Source organism: Pavona decussata, unplaced genomic scaffold (genome assembly GCF_977016875.1).
Source record: "Pavona decussata unplaced genomic scaffold, jaPavDecu1.1 SCAFFOLD_115, whole genome shotgun sequence".
NCBI lineage: Eukaryota > Metazoa > Cnidaria > Anthozoa > Scleractinia > Agariciidae > Pavona > Pavona decussata.
Genome location: NW_028145529.1, coordinates 432,095 through 445,671, shown reverse-complemented (window position 1 = coordinate 445,671; position 13,577 = coordinate 432,095). Strand labels below are relative to the sequence as shown.

The 13,577-nt window shown below is 40.8% G+C and overlaps 1 protein-coding gene across 1 annotated transcript in view; it reads left to right on the top strand.

Moving 5' to 3' along the window:
* LOC146469882 (talin-like) overlaps positions 1-13,019 on the top strand; it is a 70,028-nt gene extending 57,009 nt beyond the window's left edge. The window contains exons 54-64 of the mRNA XM_085122728.1: positions 215-398; positions 1,275-1,400; positions 1,699-1,815; positions 2,744-2,929; positions 3,556-3,660; positions 5,931-6,036; positions 7,215-7,339; positions 8,352-8,477; positions 8,973-9,035; positions 9,366-9,548; positions 10,800-13,019. Coding sequence (XP_084978854.1) covers positions 215-398; positions 1,275-1,400; positions 1,699-1,815; positions 2,744-2,929; positions 3,556-3,660; positions 5,931-6,036; positions 7,215-7,339; positions 8,352-8,477; positions 8,973-9,035; positions 9,366-9,548; positions 10,800-11,036 — 1,558 coding nt within the window. The 3' untranslated portion in view covers positions 11,037-13,019. The remainder of the gene's footprint in view (positions 1-214; positions 399-1,274; positions 1,401-1,698; positions 1,816-2,743; positions 2,930-3,555; positions 3,661-5,930; positions 6,037-7,214; positions 7,340-8,351; positions 8,478-8,972; positions 9,036-9,365; positions 9,549-10,799) is intronic.
* The last annotated feature ends 558 nt before the right edge of the window (positions 13,020-13,577 follow it).

Genomic DNA, 13,577 nt, shown 5'->3' with positions numbered 1-13,577 from the left:
GTTGGTGATAAATAATTCAGGATTTAGTTCTTGTGATTAGGCGATATAGTTAGATCGAGCACTATATTTGACAGAAATAAAGAATTGCAAACTGTCAGGCGTGCTTGCCTTTTGAATCGCAAAGTGGTGGTTTTATACCAGTGTTCAGCACGCACTTAAAAACCCCACAGCGTTAGTAGTTGTTGACCTTTTCTTATCCGTGTAACCTCTGTAGGGAAGACATCCTTCTGACTGCCAAAACTCTTGTGGAAGACACCAAGAATCTGGTTTCATCAGCACAGGCATCCCAAGATGTGCTTGCTTCGGCTGCTCAGTCTGCGGTTAGCTCGGTGTCCAGTTTAGCTGATAACGTCAAGCTGGGAGCCATTGCTCTGGGATCAGATGACAGTGACGCTCAGGTACAAGCTTCAACATTCAATTTGTCCCCATTAACTTTTGTTCTCCCGTACCTTCAAAAAATGTGACGCGAAATCGTGAGCAAAATATCGTGATTTGTCAGTGGCGAGCAGATCAATTATTTGCCGAAGCCGAAGGCTGAGGAAAATAATTGATCTGCAAAACACTGACAAATCACGATATTTTGCGATAACCGAGTTCAGTAATTGTTTTATCATTAGATCACCGAGTTTGTTTTCCATAATCTATTAAAGATGTCAAATCGGCTCAGGGAAGCGATCTGCCATTTTCACACCAGAGCGTGGTTTCAACTACGCATGAGCAGAATATTATTTGCAGCAAAACACAGTTGAACAGTATTGCGCATGAGCAGACCATTATTTGTAGGCAGTTTTTGCAGGTCACGTGGTTTGCTCTCAGCCAATGAAAAGGAAGAGAGAAATGCATCGAATGCTGATTATTATTTTCCACTCCAGGCCCCAGTTGTTCAAAGGCCGGATAACTTTATCCGGTGGATAAGGCGCTTTTCAGGGTCTAAAAAATACTTCACGTTAAATGTTATCCAAGGTTTTCGTACACTCCCAAACTAAGCTGTGGTTAGAGTGTTCATATTCGCTTGTACAAGAGGAAATACTGAAATCTTTGCACAGATTGAAATTGTCGGATAGTGACTTATCCACTGGATAAAGTTATCCGGCCTTTGAACAACTGGGGCCAGAAACTAATGAGGGCTGGTACAAGTGAAGGATTATGGGATCGTTTGGGTAGACGGATGGAAATTGTACCCATGAACAAGTGCATTTCTCAGCAGTTAGTTTGATAAATACGCTTTCAGGTGTAAACTATTTAACAGAGCTTTTATCTTTGTCTTTGTTCAGCAAATGTTACTAAACGCAGCCAGAGACGTGGCATCTGCTCTTGGATCACTGATAAACGCCACCAAGAATGCATCGGGCAAACCTGCCAACGACCCGGCTACAGAGGTGCTTAAGACAACTGGAAAGGTACTTCTTGTTATTTGTACTTCTATACACACATTATTAATAAGTCTGAGAAAATAGAGGAAATGATGTGCCCTAGATGTGCATCCCTCCCCCCTCCCCCCCGACTCCCCTTTAGTAATAGATTCATTTACAAACTTAATATGAACATAATGTAATTATGTGCTAAGTGGAGGAGATAAGATACTCAAAAGAGAGGAAAAGGTAGGCTAACAACAAAAGTTATTTGCATAGGCAAATGAAAGTAAGTAGTGAATCAGTTAAAGTTGCGTTCGGTCTTTTATCTTGCTTTTTGTTTCAGACCATGGTAGCAAATGTGTCGTCGCTACTCAAGACTGTTAAAAGCGTGGAAGATAAAGCTTTGCGAGGCACCAGAGCTCTCGAGTCTACCACAGATGCCATCAAGCAGGCTGTTCTTGTAAGTTGAATGTTAAGACCGGCGATATTACTGGCTTGCGTAGTGTTTGTGACTTGTTAAGGATGAGCACAACATTTTGTATGTTTTTGTTGAATATACCAGGGGAGCTTTCCATTTAGCCAAAATTGTCGGGTTAACTGGTTGTATTGCAAAAGGGTACACACGGATCAGATGGAAATTTTTTGGAACATTCGGACGACGACCTGAAGAGGTCCTCCAGTTTTCCCGCTCCATTTGCACGAAACTGCCATGTCCTTTTTGTTGTCAGCCTCTTTCGCCATCACGTGCTTTGATCAACTAAAATGAGATTGTAAGTTTGGAACGAATGGGAAAAAAGCCTTTTCCACTTGGAACGGAAAGTTTCCGAAATTTTGCAACCGAAAATTTTCTCTAAACAGAAAGCGCTCCAAATCTCGGCTGGTCGGGAATATTTTGCTCTCTTTTATTAAAGTTCGAAATGTTTAAAAGCCAACCATGTTTTATTTTTTTCATTACTGTTGCACTTATTTCGCTCTTTTGCTTTGACTGATATCCATTGAAACCATTACCGGCCAAACGATGATACCCAATACCGAATAGTGTCGTTCCTTCATGCATTCCCTTTGACTGAATACTCACTTATAAAAAATGCATTTAATAGGTTGCCCTTAATGTTGTTACATCAAACTTTCAGTTGAAGAATGTTCAAACTCAAGCTTTTAACCACGAACTCAAAAGTCAAAGCGACGTTGTACGGCATAAATAAACAATACCTGAGGAAATTGCTTCCTTTTAGCTTCATTTTGGATAGTCACACTTAAAGATTTCATGAAAGAGTTTACGGTATTACTTAGGCAAAAAGTAGAATTTCAGCATTTGTTTATCTCCCTTCAGTTTCTTGCATCTGATTTACTTCATAAAATTTCTCTCTCCTGTCCTGCTTTGTCAGGTGATACAAAGTCCATCGCTGCCTGTTCGTGATGCTACCCCTGAAGACCTTATACGGAGCACTAAACACGTAACCTTGGCAACAGCTAAAGCGGTGGCTGCAGGGAACTCGTGCCAACAAGATGACATCATCACAGCTGCTAACATGGGCCGCAAGGCTGTAACAGAGATGCTGATAATCTGCAAGGTTAGTTGAAGTGAAACATACTGCAGCTTGGAACGTTACAAACAAGATCGTTTGAGGTCGGCAGAAGTGATGGAATCGTAAAGGAGGGATCAAATCCTTTCTATTTATTATCTTATCCACAATAAGCCCCCACCCCCTCCAAAAACCAACAGCAACAAGAAACTTATTTTTGCATCATTCGAAACTGGCCCCAAAGAGACGGCCATATTGAGTGAGAGGTGCGATTGTAGTCTTTCATTAACTGGACAACAAGAGGCTTGTGTGTGGGAATAGCTAAGGAAACAAAACTAACCACATGTAGCGAATTCTAAGGTGCGGGGCTGGGCGGGGCGTGGCGGGGGGAGGGTGGCCATGATTAATTTTATATTCTTTGATTAATCAAGGAATGACTCGACAAATTGAGGCGTTCCTGTAGCAAATTGTGTTTGGAAAAAGCGATTAGGACTTTGTTCCTTTATGCGTTCCGACCCTATTGAAAGTTAAAGGCTTCCCGAGATCGCGAATGTACAAACTGATTTGCCAAGTTTTCTAAAATTTATGCCAGTAAAGAATGGGAATGCTGAGGCAATCGGGTGGTCACTCTTTGTGGTATGTTACCTTGATTGGTGTCATTTTTCTGTCGCTAGGCTGCCGCTCACAAGGCGGATAATCCTGACGCTAGAGACCAGGCCCTCCGGAGTGGAACGGAGTGTGGGGCTTCGTTTGCGGAGATGCTTGATCTTGTGCAAAACGTAAATTTGTTGGTTGTTCTTCTACTCTTTCATCGTTTTTATTTTACTTGTTGCAGTATAAGTCCTTTTATTATTTGGATCCAGTGTAAACGTCCAAAACCCGCTCCAGTAGCAAAGACAAGCAATGGTAGTGAATTCAGTGGAACCTCGATTTAACGAACCTCTATAGAATAAGTCCTTGTATAACGAATGATGTTCTCCAACCTGGGGCCCGTTTCTCGAAAGTCCCGGTAACTTACCAGGGGCCCGTTTCTAGAAAGTCCCGTAACTTACCGGGCCCGGTAAGTGTCTTTGGTGATAAATATTTCTTCATAGAAGTCAATTTTTGTAAGCTTTGAATACTAAATTTTAAAATCTTATAATTCTATGAAATCACTGCCCAAGTACCATGTGTGTAATCGGCGAAAAACGTTTAAAAATATGCTTATCGGGCCCGGTAAGTTACCGGGACTTTCGAGAAACGGGCCCCAGGCCCGATAACTATATTTTTAAATGTTTTTTCACCGATTACACACATGGTGCTTGGCCAATGTTTTCATAGAATTATAAGATTTTAAAAATTTAGTATTCAAAGCTAACAAAAATTGACTTCTGTTAGGAAACGTTTATAACCAAAGACACTTACCGGGCACGGTAATTAAGTTACCGGGACTTTCGAGAAACGGGCCCCTGACCTTTTAAAATATATGGAACAGTGACTCGATGTAACGGTCCTTACATATAACGAACCAATTTCCCCAGTCCCTTGGTACTTCATAAAATCGAGGTTCCATTGAACCCCGTGGAGCTGAAGAGATGAAAGTGAATATATGAATATGTTTGAACTGTGGATAAAAGAACGAATAACTGACAGACCATCGCAGTTGCGAACAAAAAAGTCTGAAAAAAAAAAAAACAAAAAATAAAAAACAACAACGCATAACCTCTGTGATACCGGTGCAAGGCAAGAAAGTAAGTAAACCAGTAGGACCCAACCTACCCATACGCACGCACGCACGCACCTCCAGAATGTAAGCTCTTCTTACATTATAAGCCCCGAACTAGTAGGGCGTAGTTTTAAATTGCCAATTTGCTATTTGATTTGTCATGGGTGTGGGTGATCAAATTTTTAGACAGTTGTACCAATAAGTGGCTTGGGATTATACACATGTCTGAGGGACAGGGCCAGATGGCTGCCGAGCGCCACGAATGAGAACCAAGTACTGACCCGATTGCTGTTTAATCATAAGAGCAGTTTAAAACTGCTTATAGTTGATTTTCATGGTGTGATTACTACGATAACAAGCTTTGAATCCCGAAGTAAAAATGTGCTTCAATGTTGTTTGCCATCACTGTATAGTTTCAACTCAAAAATAGATTAGTTACGCTTGTCAAAATCGTTTCAAATCGCGCTGCGTGGACCCGTACATGTTTCAAGAAGAGCCGTACGGCTATTTCCAGCCCCACTCGCGTTAAAACGTATTGCCCGCGCACTGGGCTGGGATTTTCTCAATAATTTCGTAACGAAAGCACGCGTTGGGCCTTTCGGATTATATGATAAAACAGCTTTCGCAGCGCACTGCGTCCCCTGGTAAGAACGTCTGAGAAATACCCAAACTATTTCATAATGATAAGGCCCGACGAAACTACTCTAACTGTTCAGTAATCGAACTCAATCGAACCCAATCGAATGATTGGCTTCGATTGAGTTCGGCAATCGAACACAATCGATCCAAAAAAATAGTGTGAGAGTCCGATTGCGTTCGATTTCCGAACGCAATCGAACTTAATCGAACGGTGCAAACCATCAGTCGAAATAGACGAGGATTTTGAGTCTGTTTTTGCATGCAAGAACAACAAAGAATTAGGTAAAACGAACAATAGATTGATGTAGCTTTACTGAAACATCATTTTATGATCCACTACTGTTGTCATTTGTAATCACTTTTAATCGAATGTATGCCAACTTAGGCCACCGAACCTAATAGAACTCAATCAAAGTTCGATTGGGTTCGATTGCTGCAATTTTTTCGTGAGAGTTCGATTGTGTTCGATTGTCGAACTCAATCGAACCCAATCGTTTGATTATGTTCGCTAAATGAAACGTTCGATTTAGTTCTAGTAGTGTTGTCGGGATAAAGTGATCGGGTGCTATTCAGTTCACCTTGGGTACGCATGACCCCCCACTTGAGTTGAATTAGTTGGAATCAAGTCAGTATATTCAGCTCCGTAGTTTTTGTGACCTTTAAAAAGCGACTCTTTCAATGACTCAGTTTTTGTTCCCCCAACAGATCGTACAGAAACCCACGAACGAAAAGAAGCTAAAACTAACACCAAAGTCCAAGATCGTGGCCGATCAAGTGGCTAAACTAGTGCATTCTGCTGAGGCACTTAAAGGTAAAAGCCAGTATTGCATAGCTTAAGTTTTTCCAGCCATAGTGCACACATTTATTGGCTAAATTCAGTCACATGCCATCTAACTTCTTAGAACTGTTTGCCGCCAAAAGCCCAAGAAACGAGTAACATCGTGAAAACGGTGACCTCAGAATGAAACAATGAACTGTTACCCGCGAATGTTGACCGGTTTTTCACGTGAACAGCGCGTGAGTGAGGGTTGCGTCATGTTGGACCTCATAAGATTCAGCGCGTTTTCAAAGTTATGCTCGTCTTTTGTTTTGTCCGCAAATGGATCCTGTTCTATTTAATGTCTTTGTTGTGCTATATAACAAACCACTTAGAGACCGGTCCCTCGAGAAACCAGTTAATTTTGTTTCCTGGAATCTTGATGTTTCCTTCGACATTGTCTGAGGAAACTTTGAGTTTTTCGGGAAACAAAATTAACTGTTTCCCTGAAGACCGATCATGAAGTGTTATTGTTTATAACCAGTGGTAAAATTCTAAATTTCACTGAGAAACTGAAAACAGTGAGCGGCAAATAAAGGAAAAACATGACCATGTTGTCATTTCTACCGTTTGCCGTAAACGTGATTCTAAACCCGCGCGAAAATAATATACACATAATGTATGTTCCCGAGGGAAACAGTTAGTTTTGTTTTCCCGAGAGTGAAACAACAGGACTCAAAGGAAAGAAAACTAACTAGTTCCCCGAGGTACCATCCATTAAGTGCATTGTTATATATTTAGACTTTCCCTTCAACAATCACAGCAAAACAAACAAACAAACAAACAAACAACTGAGAGGCCAATAACTGCGGAATTGTATCCCGGTCGGGATACATTTGTATTTGATAAGGGGCACGTGACCAAGAAACAACCAATCACAGTGCTCGTTTTGTTGAGTGAAAGTCTAGGTGTATATACGAGAGCGTGTGCTAAACGTGGGCCTTATAGAGAAGGAAATTGACTGATTTCACAAAGATAATTCGTGACTTGTAGTGGAATGTAAAGGGTAACGGCTACAAAATCCAACAAGACACTGAGTAAATCCACTCCGTGTACCGATAAACTTTCTGAGAAAAACTTTCGGGTTTTGGTGCTCCCTTGTTTTTTCCTAAAGCGTGTTATTTCGTGGCATGTTAGTCCTCCGATTTTATACAGTGATATCTTTTTTTCAGGTTCCAACTGGGTTAACCCTGAGGATCCCAATGTTATTGCTGAAAATGAGCTTCTTGGCGCCGCTGCTGCCATTGAGGCGGCTGCAAGAAAACTGGCCGAGCTGAAACCAAAACCAAGACCTAAGGTAAAACCGCGCCGCCTGTTAGGCGGTCTGGAGATAATTTGTGATGCGTTATAGCGCTCTTTGGTCGACTATCAAAATATTTCACTCTGTAGCCGGTATAAAAATCTGATCTGCTGCTAACTGAATGATATGATCGAATGGTTGGCCAAAGTGAATTGATAGTTAGAATGAGATATACTTACCGTAAACTGCCGCTTATAAGCCCTCCCGGTTGAGGTCCATCTACCTGTCTGACCAAGAAATACATGCGATTATATAAGGCCCCCCCCGCCCCCCCCTCGGATAGAAGTCTCCCTCGACCTATCCTTGTTTTGGATTTTGGAGAGCGACGACTCAGACAATGACGTTAATGAAGAGGATGATGAGTTTGGAGCAGGCAGCCCGACAACCGGCCCAATAAACTAGACATAAACACTGCCAGTTTATAATAACAAAGCAGGAAGCCTCACTTCTGTGAATTAGACATTAAAATTTTAATAACTGCATAACAAAGATGAACTTCAAGGGAAAAGTCTGAGCTTCCTTTTCGTTACATTCCCGTTTCGTTCATGTTGTTAGTTTTAGTTTTGTTCCAAAATGACGTTTTAAAGCTTACTTAAAAACCAGTAAATGAAGCACGTATTTCGATGATCACTGGTTTTGCTCGTTTCGAAACGGTTTTTTTTTTATTCCGGTTATAAGCCCCCGCGAATGTAAGCCCCTCCGTTTATAAGCCCATCTAAAACCCCTTACGAAGTTGTATAAGCCCAGGGCTTACAAGCGGCAGTTTACGGTATGCGAATTTACCTGTAAACCCTAGGTAAAGAGTGGAAGTAGTAGCTTAAGGACAGCTCGGTTTGCTCTAGTTGTTTCAGTTTTTGGATCTGATTGAATGACAGTAAGAGAAACAAGCTTATGTTGTGTTACGTAACACAATCGTAGGTTGTGGCTTGAACTTTGGTAAACCGCTAAGCATTCTGCGAATTGTGTTTACTGTATCGCATTTGTTGATTTTCTTTTTCCATCTTTCAAGGAAGCGGACGAGTCACTGAACTTCGAAGAACAGATCTTGGAAGCCGCTAAAGCCATCACAGCCGCAACTGTGGCGCTGGTGAAATCAGCATCGGCGGCGCAGAAAGAGTTGGTGGCAAGCGGAAGGGTAAGTCACTTGAAAACTCGTTTGTATTTATCAATAAGAAGCTGAAGGTTTGTTTAAACAGTCCCCGCCCCCTCCCCCTCCCCCAAGCAATGTTGATAGCAACTGGAATCATTCTGACTGTACATAAACACAGCAACTCGACAACATTGCATGGGGACGCGGAGGGGGAGGAGGGGGGCATATCGTGTTGAGTTTTGGAAATCGTCCCAACATTTGTGGCCAAGATTGTAGGTCACGTTTAAAAACGCTTCCAATAAGCCACGTATAGTTTAGAATGACCTGCTCAAAGGCAGGTTTAATTATCTTTTTGATGCTCTCAAGCCAAATCTAACTTCGTTAGTGAACTCAGTGGAGCAGGTTTAAAAGTGTTTGAGCACTCTGACCGTTGTCACATCCACTTGTGTCTTTCCATTTTCCCCATTGCCTGTTATGGTTTCTCGTAGATCATAATATGTAGTCATTGTGTGCCATTGTTAACCGCTGACCTTTCTCTAGGTGTGCTCGGCGTCTACTGATCCTAATGAGGATGGCCAGTGGTCGCAAGGACTTGTGTCTGCGGTAAGTGACGGCTGTCAATCTCTTCTTATCTAATCTATCACAATTTAGAGGAAAAAGTTTCGTGATAAAACGTCCCAAGCTGACTACTCTGGCTCAGTTTTATCAGGCTTATATTAGAGTGCCGCTAATTACGGGAATGTGGAATGATTGTTACCATAGTTATATTCATTCGTTCGTTCGTTCGTTCATTTTGCCATTAACCAGAAATACATCAACAGTACACAGAAATACATTAAAGATATTGCATAAGAAATTGAGGTGATTATAGCGAAATAATTGCCGGCATATATTGATTCTCATGATTAACTCGGATCGCGTGTTGTATTGCAGGCGCGTATGGTGGCAGCAGCTACAACTACACTGTGTGACGCAGCTAACGCCGCTGTCCAGGGTAATGCAAGTGAGGAGAGGTTAATCGCGGGCGCCAAACAGGTGTCAAATTCCACGGCCCAGCTGTTGTTAGCCTGTAGAGTGAAAGCTGATTCCAACAGTGAAACACAGAGGAGGCTTCAGGTATGTAAACAGGATTAGAACGAACACACATTTCAATCAAGTGAAGCAACAACGGAGGAAAGATCACTTACTTAGCTACCCTCAAGTAGCAAAGGCTAATTGAGATGGATTACTGATGCTTAAAACAATTCATAGAGCTCTAAACGATAATGAAGAAAAATAATAGTAAATCAATCAGTAGCAAATTAAATTATAACAGTAACATTATCTATAAATTTATGTATTTTAGGGACTGGTCAAAAAGTATATGGTGGGGTGGGCCCCGAGCATTTGGAATGTGGTGGATAAAAACACATGTGCCACCCCCTCCTTTTGGCACAAAACTGACTGACCCACCCCTAAATGAAGGTTGAAAATTACATGACCCACCTCCTATTAAACATGGATTTTTTGGTTGCAATGCAATCCAAGGAAACAATATGTTTTGTATGACAAAATCATAAACCTCCGGCCTCCGGCCTCGCGAGGGATAAAGTTTAGCGAAGTACGCTTAACGGTACATGACTATCACTGCCACTCCAACTGTTGATTTGCGAGAGGGATATTGTCGTCATCGGGGTATCTCTCCCAACTTTGTGCAGAACAGTCTTTGCTTGCTTCTGAGCTGCTGACACTCGATTCAGAGCCACTTGTATCTTTGCCAGTGGATATACTGTCTTTGACTGCTGACAACTGAATGTGAGCTTGTTTGTTTGTTTGTTTTTCGTTAATTTCTTTTCGATTATCAGCTTGTGACGTTCGATATACCGATTAAGGACAGAAACTCTTTGTTTTCTCAGCAAATCCTCACAGAGGAGTTTCCCCCCACTCCACATCCTCATAGGTCAAGTTACTCTCCCTTTCTGCTTTCTCCCTTCTTTCCCTATCTCTTTTGTTTCATCATGTAAAGTAAATGTAATCAATATGATGAATGTATTTCACTACCATGTCTTGATCTACCGCATACTTCCCAAAGAAAGCTTAAATGCTGTTTCTTTTTTCTAGTAAAATTTTACCTGCAGGTTGGCAGATAAATGTGTGCCTATTCCTCTTAAAAAAAAATAGAATGGCCCAACCCCATGGGTAGCTGAAAACTGCACAACCCACCCCTTACCAAGGGTTCAAAAACTGACGACCCACCCCATCCTATACTTTTTTACTAGTCCCTTATTATCTATAAACTTATCTATTACCGTGTGTAATAAAGGTCGTTGTTTGTTACTCGTTGTTGTTCTTGTCATTGACCATACTTTTTACGTCTTTCTCCTGCAGACCGCCGGGAACGCTGTCAAGAGAGCTGCGGACAACTTAGTAACAGCAGCAAAGAACGCCGCCATCTTTGAAGAGCAGGAGACCACTGTCATTATTAACCAGCGGTTTGTTGGCGGAATTGCCCAAGAACTGGAGGCTCAAGAGAAGATCCTCCGAATCGAGAAAGAACTGGCGGCAGCTAGGAACAAACTGAGTCAAATTCGACAGGCTAAGTACAGGGCCGAGGAAGACGATTAATGCAAACTTAGCTTGAGTCTACACATAGTCATCAGTCTCCACTTAGAAAGCTGACGCTAGAGTTAGTGTGCAAGTACACGTGCGGGATTGGGAGTTGGTTGGCTGCGAAAAGTTTTCTGCCTAGTTTTCGAGTCAGTTTGCAACTTAAAAAGCTGACACTATAGTTGGAGTACAACTAAGTGTGTGGGGATGGGGGCTGGTTTGTGTGGAAGGTGTCCGCTGTCTCCTGAGTAAGCAGATTTGTAAAAATAAGCAACAGCTTAGAATGTTTTGCTCAACGGTAGTAGAGGCTGCTTGAAGAACTCTCCGTGTTGTCGTCGTGTTTTAGGTATAATGCATCCAAAACACGAGTAGCAAAAGGTGATTATTGTAAACTTTAAATGTTCTTGTTGCATGGAGATAGGAAAACGAAATACTTAGGAATCCTAAAGTTCCTAATCGAGTTAACACTAAGCGGTTTTCAGTTGAGTGTCGTATAACGCGAATTACTCTGGGCAATCAAAACAGACACAAACAGCGCAATGAACCTAGTGGAATTCGAAGCCAATACGTGTAATCGATGCCAAGGGTGAGGAAATGCGTGCGAGCTATTCGATTGAAAACTTTTTTAAGATTTAAGTCCTAAACTGATTGTTTTAGTTTGGAGCTGAAAAATGAAACCAGACAGACTAGAGTTCCCAGCATCGTAAAGAAATTATTTTTCGCTTTGTTATATCTTTCTACTAAAATTAAAAATAAGAAATCAGTACAACTGTCACTCTGTTTCTTAAACGGGAAGTAAGAAGCTCTATTTTGCCTTTTTTCTGATCTTTGTATTAAAATTTTAACTAAGAGTGCAACTTTTTGTTCATAAACGATAAGTAAAGAAGTTATATTTTACTTTTTTTCTGATCTTTGTATTAAAATTTAAAATAAAAATGCAAATTTTTGTTCATAAACGACAAGTAAAGAAGTTATATTCTTCTTCTGTTGTTAACTTTTTATTAAAACTAAAAAAATCAACTTTAGGTTTGAATTCGTAATTCAGTGTTAGGTAAATCACAATTTAACCTGTTATTACTCTGAAGTTAGACGAGTTAATATAGGTTGGGATCAGTGCTGGCTTGCAGATCATTTTTAAGAAAAAAATATTTCCATCCGTTTGCTGCTTTGGACTAAATTATAAGGAAACAAACAACCTGGCGCCTGAAAGCGAGGTTCAACTTTGTCATGACTGTGGTAAACTGGGCCGGGTTGTACTCTAATCCACGATTAGATTTTAATCGAGGCTTTCAGCTCGCTCGTTAAAAATGGTTTTAAAGGCTAATTTCGATTTAAAGGTAAAGAAAGGTCTACTGAAGTAAAAATTGAGGGCCAAAAATCTTTTGGAAGAATCTTTATCGATAAGCAATTAAACTCGAGTCAAAGTTTGTGTCACTTTATCGGGCTTTGAAAAACTGGACCCAGGCCTTCCTAATGGGAGGGCCAAAGGCCTGATACTCAGGTTGTCCATGGTAATTGTAGTCTACGAATTAGCAGCTTCCATCACCACAACCTGTGAATGCACGGTGCTTTTCCAGCGAAAAAGTTATCAGAAGTTATTTGACAAATAGCTAATGTTTCCAGTAGTCGTTAAAATACTAAGTAGGATAACTGTTAAAATTGCCAGGAAAGTTTTTATGTGGTTTAGTTTGAACTAGGTCAAACTTGTTGTTAAGCTGCTTCTCTGCCATTTGAACAGTTTCATGCCAGACAAGTTCGTTGTTCGTATTTAACACGCTATATGGAAAAACATACTATACCATTAATTGTAGTTAGTGCAATTTTAAGGTCAAGAAAATATAACTGCATTGGAATAAACTAGCGTGAGATTTGTAACAGCTTCGTTGTGATTTACAATAGTGTGACGGTCAGAAAATTAAATCAGATAACGAATTTATATGTAGTGGTGCTTGAATTCGAAAATTGTAAGACGCAAATAAAATAAAAGACTTAGTTTGCTAAGTGCTTATTATCGATTGTTGTAATTCTGCAATCTTTCAGATATAACGCTCTTTCTCATATAAAAGTGATTGCCCCTTACACCGCATGAAGTTTCGGTCAGAAGGTGTGTGTGGGGGGGAATTCCCTTACAGCCCCATACATTATACATGTACTACTGTCATACTCTCCTCCAATAAACGGCGAGCGTGAACCAGTAGAGTTTGAGTCGCAACATGCACACATAATTACACCTTTTGCTGTTCATTACGAGAAAATACGCATTCATTTTCGTGAAATGGTGACCAGTAGCGCGTAGATACATTCATTAGCGGCAAGGAACGGATATTTGCGCGCATCTCAGATTCAATAACGATTTTTGCATTTTAATCAACATTCAAAAACATTTTTGGGCGTTCTCATGCGTCATTCGGCATGCGAAAGAGAAAAATATACTTTCATTTGCGCTAACATTCAAGACGTTAACACCATCTTGAAAGTCAATAGAGATAACAGACAAACATTAAAGTGCATAAACCATTTATTAACATTTTTATCACTGCTTGAAATTCAATAGCATTC